Source organism: Acinonyx jubatus, chromosome C2 (assembly GCF_027475565.1).
Source record: "Acinonyx jubatus isolate Ajub_Pintada_27869175 chromosome C2, VMU_Ajub_asm_v1.0, whole genome shotgun sequence".
In the NCBI taxonomy this organism is placed as follows: domain Eukaryota; kingdom Metazoa; phylum Chordata; class Mammalia; order Carnivora; family Felidae; genus Acinonyx; species Acinonyx jubatus.
This window is the reverse complement of record NC_069384.1, coordinates 118,386,867-118,406,124: the sequence shown is the minus strand read 5'-3', so window position 1 is coordinate 118,406,124 and position 19,258 is coordinate 118,386,867. Positions and strand designations below refer to the sequence as shown.

Genomic DNA, 19,258 nt, shown 5'->3' with positions numbered 1-19,258 from the left:
GACGTCTTAGCCTCTGCAATCAGACAACACAAAGAAATAAAAAGCATCCAAATCGGCCAGGAGGAGGTCAAACTTTCACTCTTCACAGATGACATGATACTCTGTATGGAAAACCCAAAAGATTTCACCAAAAAACTGCTAGAATTGATTCATGAATTCAGCAAAGTTGTAGGATATAAAATCAACGCAGAGAAATCGGTTGCATTCCTATAAACCAACGATGAAGCGACAGCAAGAGAAATCAAGGAATCGATCCCGTTTACAGTTGCACCAAAAACCGTAATATACCTAGGAATAAATCTAACCAAAGAGGTGAAAAATCTATACATTGAAAACTATAGAAAGCTTATGAAAGAAATTGAAGGAGACACAGAAAATGGAAGAAGATTCCCTGCTCCTGGATAGGAAGAACAAATATTGTTAAAATGTCAATACTACCCAAAGAAATCTACATATTCAATGCAATCCCTATCAAAATAACACCAGCATTCTTCACAGAACTAGAACAAATAATCCTAAAATTTGTATGGAACCAGAAGAGACCCTGAATAGCCAAAGTAATCTTGAAAAAGAAAACCAAAGTTGGAGGCATGACAATCCCAGACTTCAAGCTATACTACAAAGCTGTAATCATCAAGACAGAATGGTACTGGCACAAGAACAGACACTCAGATCAATGGAACAGAATAGAGAAGCCAGAAATGGATCCACAAACACAGCAGGAAAGAATATCCAGTGGAATAAAGACAGTCTCTTCAACAAGTGGTGCTGGAAAAACTGGACAGCGACATGCAGAAGAATGAACCTGGACCACTTTCTTACACCAGACACAAAAATAAACTCAAAATGTCTGAAAGACTTCAATGTAAGACAGGAAGCCATCAAAATCCTTGAGGAGAAAGCAGGCAAAAATCTCTTTGATCTTGGCCACAGCAACTTCTTACTCAACACGTCTCTGGAGGCAAGGGGAAAAAAGCAAAAATGAACTACTGGGACCTCATCAAAATAAAAAGCTTCTGCACAGCGAAGGAAACAATCAGCAAAACTAAAAGGCAACCGACAGAATGGGAGAAGATATTTGCAAATGACCTATCAGATAAAGGGTTAGTATCCAAAATCTATAAAGAACTTCTCAAACTCAACACCCAAAAAACAAATAATCCAGTGAACAAATGGGCAAAAGACAGGAATAGACACTTTTCCAAAGAAGACATCCAGATGGCCAACCGACACATGAAAAAATGCTCCACATCACTCATCATCAGGGAAATACAAATCAAAACCACAACGAGATACCACCTTACACCTGTCAGAACGGCTAACATTAACAACTCAGGCAACAACAGATGTTGGTGAGGATGCGGAGAAAGAGGATCTCTCTTGCATTGTTGGTGGCAATGCAAGCTGGTGCAGTCACTCTGGAAAATAGTATGGAGGTTCCTCAAAAAACTAAAAATAGAACTACCCTACAACCCAGCAATGCCACTACTAGGTATTTATCCAAGGGATACAGGTGTGCTGTTTCAAAGGGACACATGCACCCCCATGTTTATAGCAGCACTATTAACAATAGCCAAAGTATGGAAAGAGCCCAAACGGCCATCGATGGATGAATGGATAAAGGAGTGGTATATATATACAATGGAGTATTACTCGGCAATCAAAAAGAATGAAATCTTGCCATTTGCAACTACGTGGATGGAACTAGAGGGTATTATGCTAAGTGAAATTAGCCAGAGAAAGACAAATACCACATTACTTCACTCACATGAGGACTTTAAGAGACAAAACAGATGAACATAAGGGAATGGAAGCAAAAATAACATAAAAACAGGGAGGGGGACAAAACATTAGAGACTCATAAATATGGAGGGCAAACAGGGTTACTGGAGGGGTTCTGGGAAGGGGGGATGGGCTAAATGGGTAAGGGGCAGTAAGGAATCTACTCCTGAAATCATTGTTGCACTATATGCTAACTAATTTGGATGTAATTTAAAAAACAAAAAACAAAAAACTCTTTAAAGCCCCCCCCAAAAGCTAATTGGCAGAAGTCAGAATTGAAACTCAGTTGTCTCATCCCCCCCCAAAAAAAAAACAAAAACAAAAAAAACCAAAGAAAAGCCTTTGTGATTATTTCAACATATGCTAAAAATGCTATTAAAATTCATCTGACATTTTTAATAAAAGCTGTGAGTAGAGCAGGGTTATTCAATGAGTGCTAGGTTCTGCTCAAAGGATATTAGCATCTATTTTGTTATTTAAAGTTCACATATTTAATCTTCGGAGGCAGATGCTGTTGTCCCCATTTTATTCTCTAGGGCAAATGTCTAGAAGGGGGATCCTGAGTCATATGGTGATTGTATATTTAACTTTATAAGAATCTGCTGCAGTGATTTACAAGTTGGCCATACCATTTTGCATTCCCACCAGCAGTGTTCCAAGTAATGTTCTAGCAATGTCCCACCAGCAATTCTTTTCAAATCTGTAACTTGTATTTTCATTCTCTTAACAATGTCTTTTGCAAAGCAAAATATATTTCAATTCAATGAAGTCAAATTTATCTTTTTCTTTTATGCATGATGTTAGTATTATAGCTAAGAATCCTTTGCCTCATTCAAGATCATGAAGATTTTCTATTACACCTTCTAGAAGTTTTATATTTTACATTTTGATCTATCGTCCATTTTGAGTTAATTTTTGTGCAAAGTTTGAAGTTTAAGTCAAGATTCATTTTTTTAGTGTTTGGATATTATATTAAGTTTCTATTGCTGTGTAACAAATTACCACAACCTTAGAGGCCGAAAATAACACCTATTTATTAGTTCACAGTTCTGTAGATCAGATGTCTGGCACGGTGTGACTGGATCTTTTGCTCAGGGTATCATAAGACTAAAATCAACATATGAGCTGGGCGGAATTCTTGTCTGGAAGCTCTGGAGTAAACTCTGCTTCCAAGTTCATTCTTGGTGGTGGTGGAATTCAGTACTTTGTGGTTGTATGCATATGGCCGTCTTTTTTGTCAGCAATATGCTCAGAACTTAGAGGCTGCCCACATGCCTTGCATTCCTTACTACCATCTTCAAGCAGCAGCAGTGCATCAAATCCTTCTTGTCTTCTAACTCTCTGAATTCCTCTTCTGTGACCAGAGAACATGCTGTACATGTAGAAAGTCTCATGTAAACACTCCCCAGATAATCTACCTATTTTAAAGTCAACTGTACCATATAATATAAACTAAGCCTAGGAATAAAATCTATCATATTTGCAGTTCCAGTAATTATGCGAGGCATGTACATCAGAGTGAGAAGGGACAGGAAATGTTGGGAGGCATTTTAGAATTCTTCCTACCACAAATACCCAATTATTCCCATACCATGTGTTGAAAATACTATCCCTACTTCATTGAATTGCCTTTGTACTTTGCTAAATCAATGAGTCATATTCGTGTGAGTCTATTTTTGGACGTTTTTCTGTGTAGTTGACTTGCTTGTTTCTTTCATCAATACCACATTACTTGGTTACAGCAGTTTTATAGTAAGTCTTAAAATCAAGCAGTGGGAGTTTACATCTTAATTCTTCTTTTTCAAATTTGGTTTAGTTATTCTAGTCTCTTTGCCTTTCTTTCTAAACTCAAAAATAATTTATCTGTATCTACAAAGTAGTCACCTGGAATTTTGATTAGGTTTGCATTAAATTTATGGACCAATTTATGGGGAATTCATAACTGTATTGAGTCCTTCAATCCATGAACATAGTATGGCTCTCCATTTATTTAGGTCTTTCTTGATTTCTTTCCTTGGCATTTTGTAGTTTTCAGTATACAGATCCTGGATGTGGCTTGTTAGCTCTTTTTACTAAATATTTAAAATTTTTAGAGCTATTGTTAGTATTTAAAAAATTTCTGTTTCCAATTGCTCACACACACACACACACACACACACACACACATATATATGTATGTGTATATATATATATGTGCATATATATATATGCACATATATATATATGCACATACACATGCATATACACACATATATATATATTGATACAGGGTTTTTGGGTATTGATCTTGTATCCTAGAACCTTGATACGTACTCATTTATTATTTCTAAAAGTTTTTTTTTTTGCAAATTCTTTCATTCTTCATAGATGATTATACTGTCTGCAACTGGGTGGTTATATGTCTTCCTTTCCAATCTTTATGAATCTTGCTGATTTTTATTGCCTTATTTCATCAACTAGGATTACCAGTATAATGTTGAACAGAAGTGGTGAGTGGATGTTCTTGACACATTCCTGATATTCAGAAGAAAGTATTCAGTCTTTCATTATTAAATATGATGTTAGCTATGGGTTTTTGTAGATGAATCTTTACCAGTTTAAGGATGTTTCCTTCTATTCATAGTTGTCTAGGAATTGTTTTTTTTTTTTAACATGAGTGAAAATTGTTTTTGCTAAATGCTTTGCCTGCATCAATTGATATGATCATGTTTTTCTTTAACCTATTAATATGATAGGTTTCATTGATTGACATTAGAATTTTGGACCCGTTTTTCATTCCTAGGGTCAATCTTATATAGTTGAGATGTTTAGGTTTTTTTTTTTTTTTCACATATTGCTGGATTTGATTTGCTAATATTTTGTTGCAAACTTTTGCATCTATGGTCATGTAAGATTTTGGTCTATAATTTAACTTTCTTGTGATGTTATTGCCTGGCTTTGATATTTGAGTAATCCTGCCCTCTTAAAATAAATTGGAAAAAGTTTCTTCCTCTTCTATCTTGGAAGAGATTATTTAGAATTAGTGTTATATCCTCTTCCAAAGAAGAATTTGCCAGTGAAACCATCTGGGCCTGTAGTGTTCTTTTTTAGAAGGTTTTAAACTATGAATTCTATTTCTTTAATGGATATAGGATAGATCAGTGTATTTCTTCCAGAATGGTTTTTGGCAGGTTATCAATGATTGTTACATTTCACCTATTTTGTTGAATTTATGTTCATAGAGTTGTTCATAGTATTCTCTAAATATTCTTTAAGATCTGTCATGATATCCTCCTTTCGTTTTTGATATTGGTGATTTGCATCTTTTCTCTTTCTTTTTGTTAGACTGACTAAAAATTTATCAATGTTATTTATCTTTTTAAAGAACTAGATTTTGGTTACTGATTTTTCTCTATTCTTCTGTTATCAATTTCTTGATTTCTGCACAAATCTTTTATTATCCTTCCTTTTCTTTGCTTTGGGTTTAGTTTGCTCTCTTAATCTTCTAATTATGAGAGATTAAATTGTTGATTTGAGAACTTCCTTGTCTTCTAATATCAGCATTTAGTGCAACGAATTTATTTTTGAGCACTATTTTAGCTGCATCCCACAAGTTTTGGTATGTTGTATTTTTATTTTCCTTTACTTCAAGATATTTTTTAATTTCCCTTGAGTTTTTGTCTTTGAACCATAGATTGTTTAGAATTGTGTTAATTTCTAAGTATTTGAAAACGTCCAGTTATTTTTTTTTAAATTAATGTTTATTTCTTTATTTTGAGAGAGAGAGAGAGAGAGAGAACGAGAGGGAGAGGGGCAGAGACAGAGGGAGACAGAGAATCCCAAGCAGGCTCCGCACCATGTGTCAAGTGCTGTGCACTTGAAAAGAATATGTATTGTTCTGCTGTTGGGTGGAGTGTTCTGTAAATGTCAGTTAAATTCAGTGGTTAATGGTATTGTTCAGTTCTTCTATTTTATTGTTGATTATCTACTTGTTATACCAATTACTTAGGGAGGAGTATTGCAGTTTTCAACTAAGTGTGGATTTGCCTATTTTTCCTTTTGGAGGTACTTGCTTTTGCTTCATGTATTTTAAGGCTATGTTATTAGGTGCATACACATTTTATATAGTTGTCTTCTTGGTAAGTTGACTCTTTTACCATTTTGTAATGTCTTCTTTATCCTTGAGAAATTTTCTTGTTCTGAAGACAATTTTGTCTGAGATTAATATGACCATTCCAGCTGTAGTTTAATGTTTGCCTAGTACATATTTTTTAACATATTTTCCACTTTTTAAATATTTAACCTACTTATATTTTTATACTTAAAGTGTGTTTCCTATAGACAGCATATCAGCATATAGTTGAGCCTAATTTTTATCTACTTTGATGATCTCTTTTTTTTAATTGATGTCTTCATACCATTTAAATTGAATATAATTATTGATATGTGAAGATTTAGATCTACCATCTTATTACTAGTTTTCTGTTTGTTCCTTTTTTCCTTCTTGTTCTCCTGCTTTCTTTGGAGCAACTCAAACAAATTTGAATTTGTTGTGTACTCCACATCATATATTTAATTTTTTACTGTATCTCTTTGTTTAGATTTTTTTTAGTGGTTGATCTAGAAATTATAATATAAAATCTTTCACAGTCTACTTTGAACTAATATTTTATTATTTGAGGTGGAATATAAAAAACTTACCACCTTTCAGGTCCCTTTACCCACTCCCCTTTTTTAAAACTCCATAAGACAATGTTAAAATTTTTCTTATAACAATCATGTATATTTGAAATATATTAAGAGGAAAAATATTTTCTATTATATTAAACAGATATTTACCATTTTTGTTGCTCTTTCTTCATTTCTATTGTTCAAAGTTTCCCTCTAATATAATTTCCCTTCCATCTGAAGCAATTTCTTTGGCTTTTTTTGTAAGAGCAAGTCTGGTGGTGAAAAATTTTATTCTCATTTTTGTACAAATTGGATGATTTCTAATAATCTACAAGTTCACAGACTCTTTCATCTGTCATCCTTTATTTTGCTGTTAATCTAATCCAGTGAATGTTTCATTTTGTTATTGTGTTTTCAGGTCTAAAGTTTACATTTCTCTCTTTCCTATACCTTCTATTTCTCTGCTGATTTTTTTTTCCATTTTTCCATTTGTTTCCATTGTGTTTGCTCTTCCTGGAGCCTGGTAGAGTAGCTGCTTTAAAGTCTTGATCCGTTCATTCCAAATTCTGTGTGATCTTGGGATTAGTATCTGTTGATTGTCTTTTCCCTTGTGAGATATTATTATTTTTCTGTTTACATATGTTGAGTAATTTTGGATTTATCCTGGAAGTTTTGAATATTATGTTAAGTGACCCTGGATCTAGATATGTTATGTGACATAGGATTCTCCTATGGAGAATGTTGATATTGTGTTTTACCAGTCAATGAACCACATTAGGTCCGAGACACAAGCCTTACCAGCCTTCTGTTGCTGGTGCTTTCAATGTCAGTTGTTTCAAAGTCTTTGCAGTGTAATCAGATCTGTCCTGCATGTGCTAGGCACTGGATCTGTGCCATCCAGTGTCCAGTCTGGAATTTGAGTGATTCTCTACGTTGTAGCTCATTTCTCAAAGCCTTTGGTGTGCTATTTAGGGTCAGATATATGCATACACAACTTGGAGATAAGCTCTAAAATTTACACATGATTTTATTGGATCGCTTTCTTGTACTCTCTCCACTCTACAATTTCTTCCACAGGGCTTTAATTTCCCTATATTACATGTTTCCCATAATTTTTCCCATAATATTGTGCCTACATCGGAGCTCAAGCAGTAAGAGGATTAAGAGAGAAAAAAATTCAATGGGAATTCTTCCCAAGGTCTCAGTACCTCAGTTTTTCTATTTGGAATTTTAGAGGTCTGTCCAACCGCTACTGTCATCACCACCACTGCTGCTTCAGAATTGCTTGGCATTGGGGTGAAACAGAATGAAATAAACAACAAAAACAAACCCATGGGATTTCCCCCATTCTTCTGACCCACAGGGGTTCCTTCTCTGTTCCTTGTGTCCAGAAAAGAGCATTTCTCTTGCAGTTCTTCTTCCTTGTTGCATAATTCTGGTCTTTGTACTGCTTTTGAGTCTAGGTCAAGATATTCCAGAGAAGAAAAAAAAATAGGAAATTCGCTGCTGGTTTGATAGTACATACTCTGAATTCTGTTTGCCTTCCTCAATCTGTCTGCTACTATTTACTTTTAAGAGCCCTTAGATAACTGCTACATGCATTCTGTTCAGGGCTTTTAGTACATTTAGTGAAAGACACATGAGGGAGTAAATATTATTACTCAATCTTGACCAGAACTGGGACCCCCTCCACAGACTTTTGAATAGCAAGATTCATCTATTAAATTTAAAATCACTTTTTTTCAGACTTACTTAAAGTAAGATAACTTTATTGGATCATACTTTATGATATCAGGCTAATAAATTCTTTCCAATAGAGCAGAATGTTCATTGTTTGGTAAACTTAATAAATAGGTGAAGTTTATTGATACTGATGTTCTCAAGAGCATTTGGAAAAGATAAACAAGCACGTGTCTAATGGAGGATAGCTGGCAGTGTGACGATAAAGCTGTTATCTCTGGAAGCAGGAAGATTCTATACACAGAAAGAAAGCATATTAAAGAACCCAGATGATGGGGCACCTGGGTGGCTCAGTTGGTTAAGCATCTGACTTTGGCTCAGGGCATGATCCATGGTTTGTGGCTTTGAGCCCCACCTCAGGCTTTGTGTTGACAAGTCAGAGCCTGGAGCCTTCTTTGGATTCTGTGTCTCCCTCTCTCTCTGACTCTCCCCACTCATGCTCTGTCTCTCTCTCTCTCAAAAATAAATGAACATTAAAAAATTTTAAAAAATTATAAAGAACCCTGACAGCATTGAAAGCAAATTTAGGAGCTTCTAGTTCATATACTTGTTAGAAACCTAGGATATTTTTAGATCAACAACAATAGGTTGTGACTGTTATCCAATATCTTTAATAGAATATGTCAAACTAGATTGATTTGAGCAATAAATATCTGGAGTTGTGGAACAGTTTTTAGAAGAAACTACAGAAAATAGAACATAATTTTAAATGGGGGTTAAGGGTCATAAATATAAAGTATAAGTCTACATTCAAATGAGTAAATTGGTTTTCCATGTTTCACGATGGAAGGTATTTCTGAGGTCTGTTAATTGATACAAATTAATATAAAATATTTAAATTAGTAAAAAATCAATGTAAAATAATAAATTTTATACAAATTGATAAGACAGTACAAATTAAGTATCAGGTAAGATTGTAAGCAAAGCTTATGTTAAGAAGAAAATAGAAGCATGCTCTAGAAATAAACTTTCTGAGCTGTTGGATAATGGTAATGATTTTTGTGAGCATTTTTCTTTATCATTTTGAATGCATAAATAGGAGCTGCCTACAAAATTGATTACTCTAGTTACTACTTAGAATGAACTAAGGTCCTGGGGTGCCTGGGTGGCTCAGTCAATTAAGCATCCATCTTCGGCCCAGGTCATGATCTCACAGTTTGTGAGTTCGAGCCCCGTGTTCTCTATGCTGACAGCTGGGAGACTAGAGCCTGCTTTGGATTCTGTGTCTCCCTCTCTCTCTGCCCCTTCCCTGGTTGCACTCTGTGTCACTCTCACAAAAAAATAAGTAAACATTAAAAATTTTTTTTTAAAAAATGAACTAAGTTCTCCAGAGACTATTTTTTTTTGTTTCCCATATAAACTATGCTTTCACAAATACAATTAATTAATAATATTTATATGTATGTATGTGTGTGTATACATATGCCACAAGCAGTAAAAGAATGTTTGGATAGTAAAAGGCTCATAGTTGGTCATGTGGGTATTGCTATAGGAACATTTGTTGAGCACTTACTGTGTGCCCTAAATTCTTTATACCTGCATCATTTAATCCTTATAACAATCCACAGAGGTAGGTATTCTTATTCCACTTTTACAGATAAAATTGAGGCATAGAGAGGCTGACTCTATTGCTCAGAATCCCACAGCTAGTAAGAGAAGGAGGCAAGGTTGGTACCCACACTGTCTTATCTCCAGTTTATGTGAACTGACTTACTACATTAGTATATCAGTGACGCAAATTGGTAAACATGCATGAGACTTTGGATACTAGAAAGGAAACCCAACAGAACACAACTAGGTACTGAGGAGACTTAATTATCTGAATTCCTCCATTATATTATATGGACATTTTCTTAACTCAGTAATAAAGAACGTCTGTGAGTAGGTGTATTTAACTCTGTTATTGTTTAAAATTTAAAAAATGCTCCTAAGGACAGTTCTCTCATTATATCTGTGTGTATTCCTTTGATAGTTGTTATTAAAAATTTTATAGTTAGCGGGTATAAATGATAAAGAAAGCATTCTAGCATGGCATAAAATGGGATGGGTCATAAACCAAAAATATAAGTTAAAATTTTAACAAAAATAATAATAGTGGAGACATTGTGCTGTTATTTACTCTGCAAGGGACACAGGTTAGTGTGTTAATTTTTTGTGTGATATGTGGAAGAGGCTGACAAAAGGCTGACTTGGGATCCTGGATGGGGTTGGGAGATAGGTGACAAATTCCTACAATTCCAAATTCCTATAGTTGAGGAAGACAAGCTTCCTCACTTGGCTACTTTGGACCAGGGTTTAACCTTGTTTACCTTTAACTGTTCTAGGTCAAAGAGAAAATCTGCACCAAGAAATTTCTGTGCTGCATAAGCAAGTCAACACACTCATGATGGATGAAGATTTCCTGTGTTTGTTTTTAACAGGCCTGTCTTGGTTATAAAAGCACATCTCTTTTTCCCCAGAGGACCTGTTAATCAAGGCAGATTGCAGGCATCAGGAATAAGCTAATTTATTTAGGGCCAGAGAAGACTATGCTACTTGAGCATACAGGCCTTGGGCTTAGGCTGCCTGGCCTGGCGTCTGGCTCTGCAACCCAACAGCCCAACCCTAGGCCAGTTTGCCAGGACTTACTCACCCTCGGAGGTAGCTACTATTATTATCCCATTTTATACATCAAAAACTGAGCCACAGGGAGGTTATATGACTTGCATTTTGTTAAATAGTATCTGGCACAGATTAAGTACTCAATAAAAGCTGACTATTATTGTTTGGAATGTTAGCAGCCAAAATCTGGAAGCTGTAGAAATCACCTTGCTGAGGGCACTTTCTAATGCTGTCTGGAATACAAGTTCTGTATTGCTCTGGTGTGTAAAGCTTTCTGTACTGTGGTTGAGATATTTTGAAGCATTCCTATATGGGGGGAGCCCAGGAAAGGTTTGCACTGGGGTATAGGTTCCATTATCATGTGCTTTGTTAGTGCCATACCCTAAACCTAGGATGGGGCTACCAACCCAAAACAGTTACTACTGCCAGAGAGTTCTGCCCTGTTGGTCTCCGAGGTTTTATTTGTAAGCTACATGTGTGGTCATTTGGTGGATAATCCTGTTTACTGGCTTCTGTAGGGCAAAGCCTGATACGTTTGATCTCTTTTGTTTCCTGGCTAACAGCAAAGCTAATCCTTGGAGTCTGAGGGTTGGGTTTTCCTCACCACCAATATTAATGTATTCTGCAAAAAGGAGGAGATCTGGATTCTAGTCAAGAAACCATTCTTCTTTCTTTTACATGGAAACCTCCAAAATAATCCTGCAGGAATCTATTCTTTTTCTTAGAATTTTGAGAAACAAAGTTCTGTGATTTATTTCAAATACTGCATTAAGAATATTTTATTGTTTTTTAACGGAAAATAAAATAGCTTTAGGACAAGAAGTTTGAATGTGCTTAAGACAAGACTTTATGAAGAATTTGTTTCATATATAAAGATCATTCTGAATTTCTCTAAGCACAGGATCCTTGCTGTTTTGAAGTCATTTCCATCAAAGTGCAATTCATATTAATACTATCAATTGTTACCTGATATAAAACATTTTATCTGCATCCTACTGTGGTAGTTTGAGGCTAAATGGAAAATTTTATAGGGGTAAAAACTAACTCAAGTACATACCTAATAATTTAAAAGAAAAGATGTAGAATTAAAGGAAATCAAGAGAGAAAGGTAATGTGAAGTGTATAAATACATTATATACCAAATGAGGATGTCTGAGTGTATTCAATATCACATTTGCATTCCTGCTTCTTGGGCTTTCCATTCTTGTCATTTTATTAAAGCTCCAATTTACTTACATTCTGGTATTTTATGGAAAAAGTCTGACACGAAAGTTGGTTAATGAGACGTTGCTCTGTAAACAAGCAAAGCTTTGAAAAATACAGTCTAAATAATGGACCACTATCATTTAAAAGCTATGATGGAACTGAAGATTTCTTTGATAACATTGTAAATCATGACAGGGAAGTGAAGCGTATGATGATGGTATCACTAACACATGACTGAACCAAATCTATGTTATACTTGTGTGTCCATTTGTACACGCATTAACTTATGTTCCTATTCTTTAATGTTTATTCTATTATATTCTATTTCCCTCCCACTAATCAATGCACTATGACTCTTCCTTCTCAAGTTATCCCCGGCCTTCCTCCAGTACAGGTGTAAAGAGTTTAAACCGAAGGCTTAGGTGTGCCTGGCCCTGGGCAACCCCAGTCAAATCTGGCAATATTTATTATCAGCCTCATCTTCACTTGGGGTTAGGAAGTCTAAACCAGTGGTTCTCAAGATGTGACCTTGGAACCAGCAGCATTAGCATTGCCTAGAATATGGTAAAATGCAAATTCTTAGGCCCTGGTCCAGACATATTAGGTCAGAAATCTGGGGGTTAATGAGTCCTCTGGGTGATTCTGATACTCACTCAAATTTGACAGTCTCATCTTGGTCTTGTTGTATCCTGTCCCTGGGTTGACTTCCTGGGTACTCACATATGTATGAATTTCGGTTTTCCTTCTTTGATTTCCTCATGACTGCATCTCTGATCTCTCTGGCTGGATTTCTGCCAATTCCAGATTTAACAGTCTAGTTCCCAGCTGAGATTTCCACCTTTCCTATTATACTGAAGCCCTGCCAGTTTCTTTCCCTAAATACATCACAGCCCTCCCTATAACCCTCTCCACCTGGCCGGTGGCCAAATCTGGCCTTGAATTGGGCCGTTTGGAGCTAATTCCCTCTGGGGCTTCTCCATGATCTGACCGCATGCTGTGCCCCCCAGCAGGCCATAATAATGCTGGCTTAAGCTGACCTCCAGACCCCTCACCTGTGGATGCTATGGTTGACATCACGATCCTTCCTTATGAGGCTCTGTTGTATATAACCTCGGTAACCATTCTAACCTGCCTAAAGACCCATTATTAAACTCCCCTCTCCCTGATGTTCTGGATATCAAGAGAGTGCATAAGCTATGACATCTATTCAAAATCAATGGATACCTTTGGAAAACACTATAGGAGAGTTAGGTAAACACTTTAGGGATAAAACATGCTCCTGATTTAGGGATGATTTCTTCAGGGTAAAGAAAGACAACATTAGAAAATAAGTTACATTTGAATTACTTTAGGAAAATGTTGATATCACTACTTCATGTTCTAATTATTCTAATTTACCTGATGGGGTAGTTAATACTTTTATCTTGTGGAGATTAGTATCCTCTAACTTTTCTTTTCCAAGCCCTAATATTTCCATGCCTGGATCCACCTACTTAAATTTATTTTCTAGAAACCTGAACACACCACTATCTTGCTAACAGTTCACAGGGGACCCAGTGCTGTAGAGTTTAATGCAATATGTGTGCTCATCCATAGGAGCCTACAGGTAGCTACTACTGTGAAGGAAATTGCAGGTCACATTTATATGCCTAGAAAATAATTCAACAAGCATTTCAAAACACTCTCCATTCACCTTTGGTCAAAGCCCTTTTATGTGTTTAGCAATAGTCACAATACTTACTTCAAGAAGTTTTTTATTTCCTTGAATTTGTTTTAATGCATGGCCACTTGGCCCAGTTTAAGCCTAAGCTCTCTTGTACTAAAACTCTGAGTCCTGTTTCTGCTTCCTCTTTGTCAAATGGATAGAAAATTATCAGTAAGTGCTTAACAAAAGGTAATTTACATTGTGGTTATATTCATTTAATGTTTCATGTAGCAATTATTTATTTAATACTGTATTGGTGCTAGAATAAGAATCTTTGAAAGAATCTTCTTGGAAGTCATTTGATAGTCAGATGGATCTTTTCCTATTAGATGTGACTGTATGGATTGCCTTATAGAGACTGGGTAAGGACCAGGGAGGGTTTGCATGATCATCAAGATATACAGCATCGAGAAATAAAATGTGATTTACCTAAAGCACTGTTATATCCTGGGATATGACAGGATATAACAGAACCTAGGTCAAATATATACTTAAATAAAGACAATAACATTTTAAAATAGATGTATCATTTTTACAATTGGCACAAGCTATTCATTTTAATCAAATTTCAACCTTGTCTACTATACCAGAGCCCTGTCAGCTCCCTAAATACATCACAGCCCTGCCTTTAACCAACCCTCGCCTCATGGTGGCCAAGTCTGGCCTGGAATCAGTTGTAGTTAATTCCCTCTGGGTCATCTCCATGATCTGACAACCCCATGCTGTGCCACCCAGGAGGCCATAATGATGATGGGCCTAAGCTGACCTCCAGACTCCTCACCTATCAATGGATGCCACTATCTACTATCAACAAATCAGTGGATGCCACTACCCATCCACTATCTATATACTTTAGGTTTATAGCGATCTTCTTCCAGGCACTTCTTGGAGGGTCTGTGACTGAAGCTTCATTGCCTTTTCCTTTGAGAAACCATCTAATTTGTGTCTACATAGGATCCCTCTGACTAAACATATGGTTCACTAATCAAATATATTTAAGTATTTCCTGTGTCCCCAATTCTATCCTAAGTGCTTTGAAGAATTAAAAACAAAACAAATATACTTTCTCCTTGGTATTACAGTTTTTCTGTATAAATCCTATTGAATTGTGAATATCTTGAGAACAAGACCTGTGTATTTCTCATTTTTGTACTCCAGAGAATACTACATTGTCTTCAATAAATACTGCTGAATGGAAGAATTCATAGATAAATAAATTCCTTTCTAGAGACAGACTGTAAGCAGACATCACCCTGAGAATTCTAGGACTCTTAGAAAAGTCAGTTCAGTTGGTAATAGGTCTAGGAGAGGACAGACTGTTTCACCTTGTGAATGAAAGTCAACTTTACCCTAGGGAAAGTTAACATACAGACCTGCCATTGTACTCCTGACCAAATCAGCAACACCACAAATGAGACAGTGAAGCCATGCCTCGTAGTGACATCCTTTGCTGAATGGAGCCACTCACCTGATCTGAAGCCAAGTCAGCATGGGGGTTGTTCCTCCTCCAAATACCCAGACTGTGAAGAACACAAGGAGCAGCGTGGTGGTAAACATCATTTGTTTGGGCTGAGATTCTGTGTCCCGAATAGCTAAGGCAAATGCTATTGCTCCTCTCAAACCTTATGGGAGGAACCAAGAAAGCATAAGAGAAAATGAACATCTGCATGAAACTCATTCTCATTTTACTAAATTTATCTTTTTGATTTTCTAACAAACACAATTACTTTTTTAAATTAAACTTTTTTTTTTTTTATTTTTTTTTTCAACGTTTATTTATTTTTGGGACAGAGAGAGACAGAGCATGAACGGGGGAGGGGCAGAGAGAGAGGGAGACACAGAATCGGAAACAGGCTCCAGGCTCTGAGCCATCAGCCCAGAGCCCGACGCCGGGCTCGAACTCACGGACCGCGAGATCGTGACCTGGCTGAAGTCAGACGCTTAACCGACTGCGCCACCCAGGCGCCCCTAAATTAAACTTTTTGAGATAACTATAGATTCACATGCTGTCCTGAGAATAGACGCTTATCGTGTGCTCTCTCCCACTTTCTCCCCAATGAAAACATCTTGCTAAACAAGTACAATATCACAACCAGAATTTTGATGTTGATTCGGGTCAAGATAAGGCACATTCCCAGCACACTAACATCCCTCATGTTGCCCTTTTATGACCACATCTACTTCCCTCCCACACACTCCCTCCTAAACTTCTGGCAACCAGTAATCAAATCCCCATTTCTATAACTTTGCCATTTCAAGAATCAAATGGAATCATGAAGTGTGTAGTTTTTTTGGAATTGGCCTTTTTCACTCAGAATAATTCTCTGGATATTCCTCCAGGTTTCTGAACATATCAGAAGTTTGTTCCTTTTTATTGTTGAGTAGTATTCCATGGTATGGATGTGCCATAGTTTGTTTAGTCTTCTATCTGGTGAAGGACATCTGGGCTGTTTCCAGTTTTATGGCTATTCCAAAAAAGGCTGCTGTATATATAACAAGTGTTCATTGCTCTGAGGTAAATGCCCAGGAGTATAATCACTGACTGCATAGTTTTAAAAGAAATTACTAAAATGCTTGCCAGAATGGCTACATACCATTTATATTCCCACCAGAAATATATAGGTCATGCAGTTTCTCTGCATCCTAACCAGCATTTAATGTTGTCACCATTTTTTAACTTTAGTCATTCTAATAGGTGAGTGGTAGTAGCTTTACTGAGTTTATAATTTGCAGTTTTCTTCTTTAAAAATTATTTATTTATTTTTTTGGAGGGTACAAGTGGGGGAGAGGCAGAGAGAGGGGGACAGGGGATCTGAAGTGAGCTCTGTGCTGACATGCTGACAGCAGTGAGACTGCTGTGGGGCTTGAAGCAGTGAGGCTGCTGTGGGGCTTGAACTCACGAACGGCGAGATCATGATCTGAGCTGAAGTAGGATGCTCAACCGACTGAGCCACCCAGGTGCCCCAATAATTTGCATTTTGCTAATAACTAATGGTGTTGAATATTTTTTAATGTGCCTAGTTGTTATCTTTATACCCTCTCAGATGAAATGGCTCTTCATGTCTTTATCTCATTTTCTAATTGAGTTGTTGGATTTTTGATTGTTGAGTTTTGAGAGTTCTTTATATATTCCAGTTTTTTAAAAAAAGTTCTTTTAATGTTTATTTTTGAGAGAGAGACAGAATGCAAGTGAGGGAGGGGCAGAGAGAGAGTGGGAGACACAGAATCTGAAGCAGGTTCCAGGCTTTGAGCTATCCCCACAGAGCCTGACTCAGGGCTTGAACCCACGAACCGCAAGATCGTGACCTGAGCTGAAGTTGGCCACTTAACCCACTGAGCCACTCAGGTGCCCCTATATATTCTAGATACTATCCTTTGTTGGGTGTATATTTTGCAAATATTTCCTCCCACTTTGTAGCTTTTTACTGATTAAGTCTAATCTGTAGATTTTCCTTTTAGGAATCATGTGTTTGGAGTCAAGTCTAAGACTTCTTTGCTTAACTCTAGGTCCCAAAGATTTTTCCTTATGTTTTTAAAATTTGTTTGCAAAAGTTGTATAGCTTTACATATTACACTTAAGTCCATGATCATTTGAATCAATTTTTGTATAAGGTATGAAATTTAGGTTGAGGTTTTATTATTATTATTATTTTTTGCCTGTGAATGTTTAATTTTTTCATTGAATTGCTTTTGCAATTTTGTTAAAAATCAGTTGGGTATTTTGTGTGGATCAATTCCTGGATTCTCTATTCTGTCCCATTTATCTCTATATCTTTCCGTTATCTAATAGCACTCCAACTTGATTACTGTAAATATATAGTAGGCCTTAATATTGGGTATAATGATTCTTATATTTTGTTTCTGCAACTGTTTTAACTATTCTAAGTTTTTTGCTTTTCCATAAAGTTTTAGAATAATATTGCCTATATCTACAAAAAAATCTTTCTAGGCACAATTACTTTTAAAAAATCAAATGTGTGAGATAATAAGAAAAACCAAGCCTATGGACCACTGAAATTAATAAATAATTAAAAACTGTTTAAGAATTACATTAGCCTGAGTACATACTATTATACTGTCTATAATCTAAACAACCTAATAAACCTGCTTTTTCTTGTTTTTTTCTTCTTTAATAATAATAAGTGAATTTTTATGAATCCACATTAAACATATTTCCAAGAGGTATGTTAAAATTTCAAATCGGAGTGTGATGATACAAGTAAAAACAGAGATGGAGGCTTTGAAAAAGAAGTAAAAGCACACATAGTAAAGTAAAAAAGTTAAAATGGAAGATCTCTCTTGGGTAACACAAGACTTGTGAGACATTTATGGGCCTTGTTATATCAAGTAACAGGTCAAATAAACATTTATAAGGACAACAAGAATAAGTCTAACAGGTAGGGATTTGGCTGTTTTTATACGAAGGTTTGAATCACATACATAGATTTCAATGGTCTATTTATTATAACATTTACTGCATCTAAATTTCCAAATTTTTATTCATACATTAAAAGAATTTTAGAAGTTAGATGCAGTGGGGGTGCCTGGGTGGCTCAGGTGGTTAAGTGTCTGACTCAGGTTTTGGCTTAGGTAATGATCAAACAGTTCATGAGTTTGAGTCCTGCATTGGGCTCTGTGCTGACAGCATGGAGTCTGCTTGAGATTCTCTTTCCCTTTCTCTATATTCCTCCTCTGTTCACGCTGTCCCTGTGTCTCTCAAAATAAATAAATAAACTTAAAAAAAAAAGAAAAAGAAACTGGACACAGGATAGAATGAAGAAAACTATAGCCTGGTTTATATCCCTGGCTTTCCAACTTAGATATGATGTTCCTTTCTTATCTCCACACCACGAATATACAAGAGACAAGTGGCATAACATAAGATTCAGAGGGTTAGGCTAGAGAGACTTAACATATTTTGCCTGAAACAAGGAAACCTCAAAAGAGAGAGGAACATGTACTCCGATTATAAAATACCTTCAAGGAACAAAATGTAATGGAGGAAGGAAATTATTCTAAATTTCCATGTAGACAAGGAAATTGCCTGAAGATAAGGGTGATAACATTTGAAGTAGATATTAATATAAAAAATTCTTATACATTAGAAATTCTGAACACTTGAGATGCCTGTACTTGAGAAGAAAAGTCCTCCATTAGAGATGTTCCTGCACTCAGACCCAGCTGGGAACAAAAGAGTAGGGATATTAATAACCCTTAATACTGGGGAATATTTTCATAATGTCCTCTCCAGGAAATACAAATGGTGTCATTAGGGAACAAAAACTAAAAGAAACTCTTGCAACAGACTTCTGTATCAGAGGAGAGAATTTATAGGTCAAGGTAAAGCTCCTCACAGTGTTTAATCACAGTACAAGATTAGAGATAGAAAGTAATCTTTTCATTTTCTCTTCTCTTCAAGCTCGCATTGCTAGAAACAAAGCAGCATTTCCCCAATTAGGTGGTGAGAATTAGAAATATTAAGTGATGACACTTTAAGTATTTCTTATTTTACTGAATATGTGTGTGTGTGTTTCAACTTTGAATTTTTGTGAGAAAGAAGAGAGTAAAGACTGG

The 19,258-nt window shown here is 36.0% G+C and overlaps 1 protein-coding gene across 17 annotated transcripts in view; it reads right to left on the bottom strand.

Moving 5' to 3' along the window:
- The window catches only part of SLC9A9 (solute carrier family 9 member A9), a 698,450-nt gene that overhangs the window by 189,205 nt on the left and 489,987 nt on the right, over positions 1 to 19,258 (bottom strand). For all 17 annotated transcript variants that reach the window (XR_008297954.1, XM_053221337.1, XM_053221339.1 and 14 more), the window contains one exon: positions 15,153 to 15,306. Coding sequence is in view for 16 of the 17 variants with exons in the window: in XM_053221337.1 (XP_053077312.1) it covers positions 15,153 to 15,306 (154 nt within the window). In the remaining variant the exon portion in view is untranslated. The remainder of the gene's footprint in view (positions 1 to 15,152; positions 15,307 to 19,258) is intronic.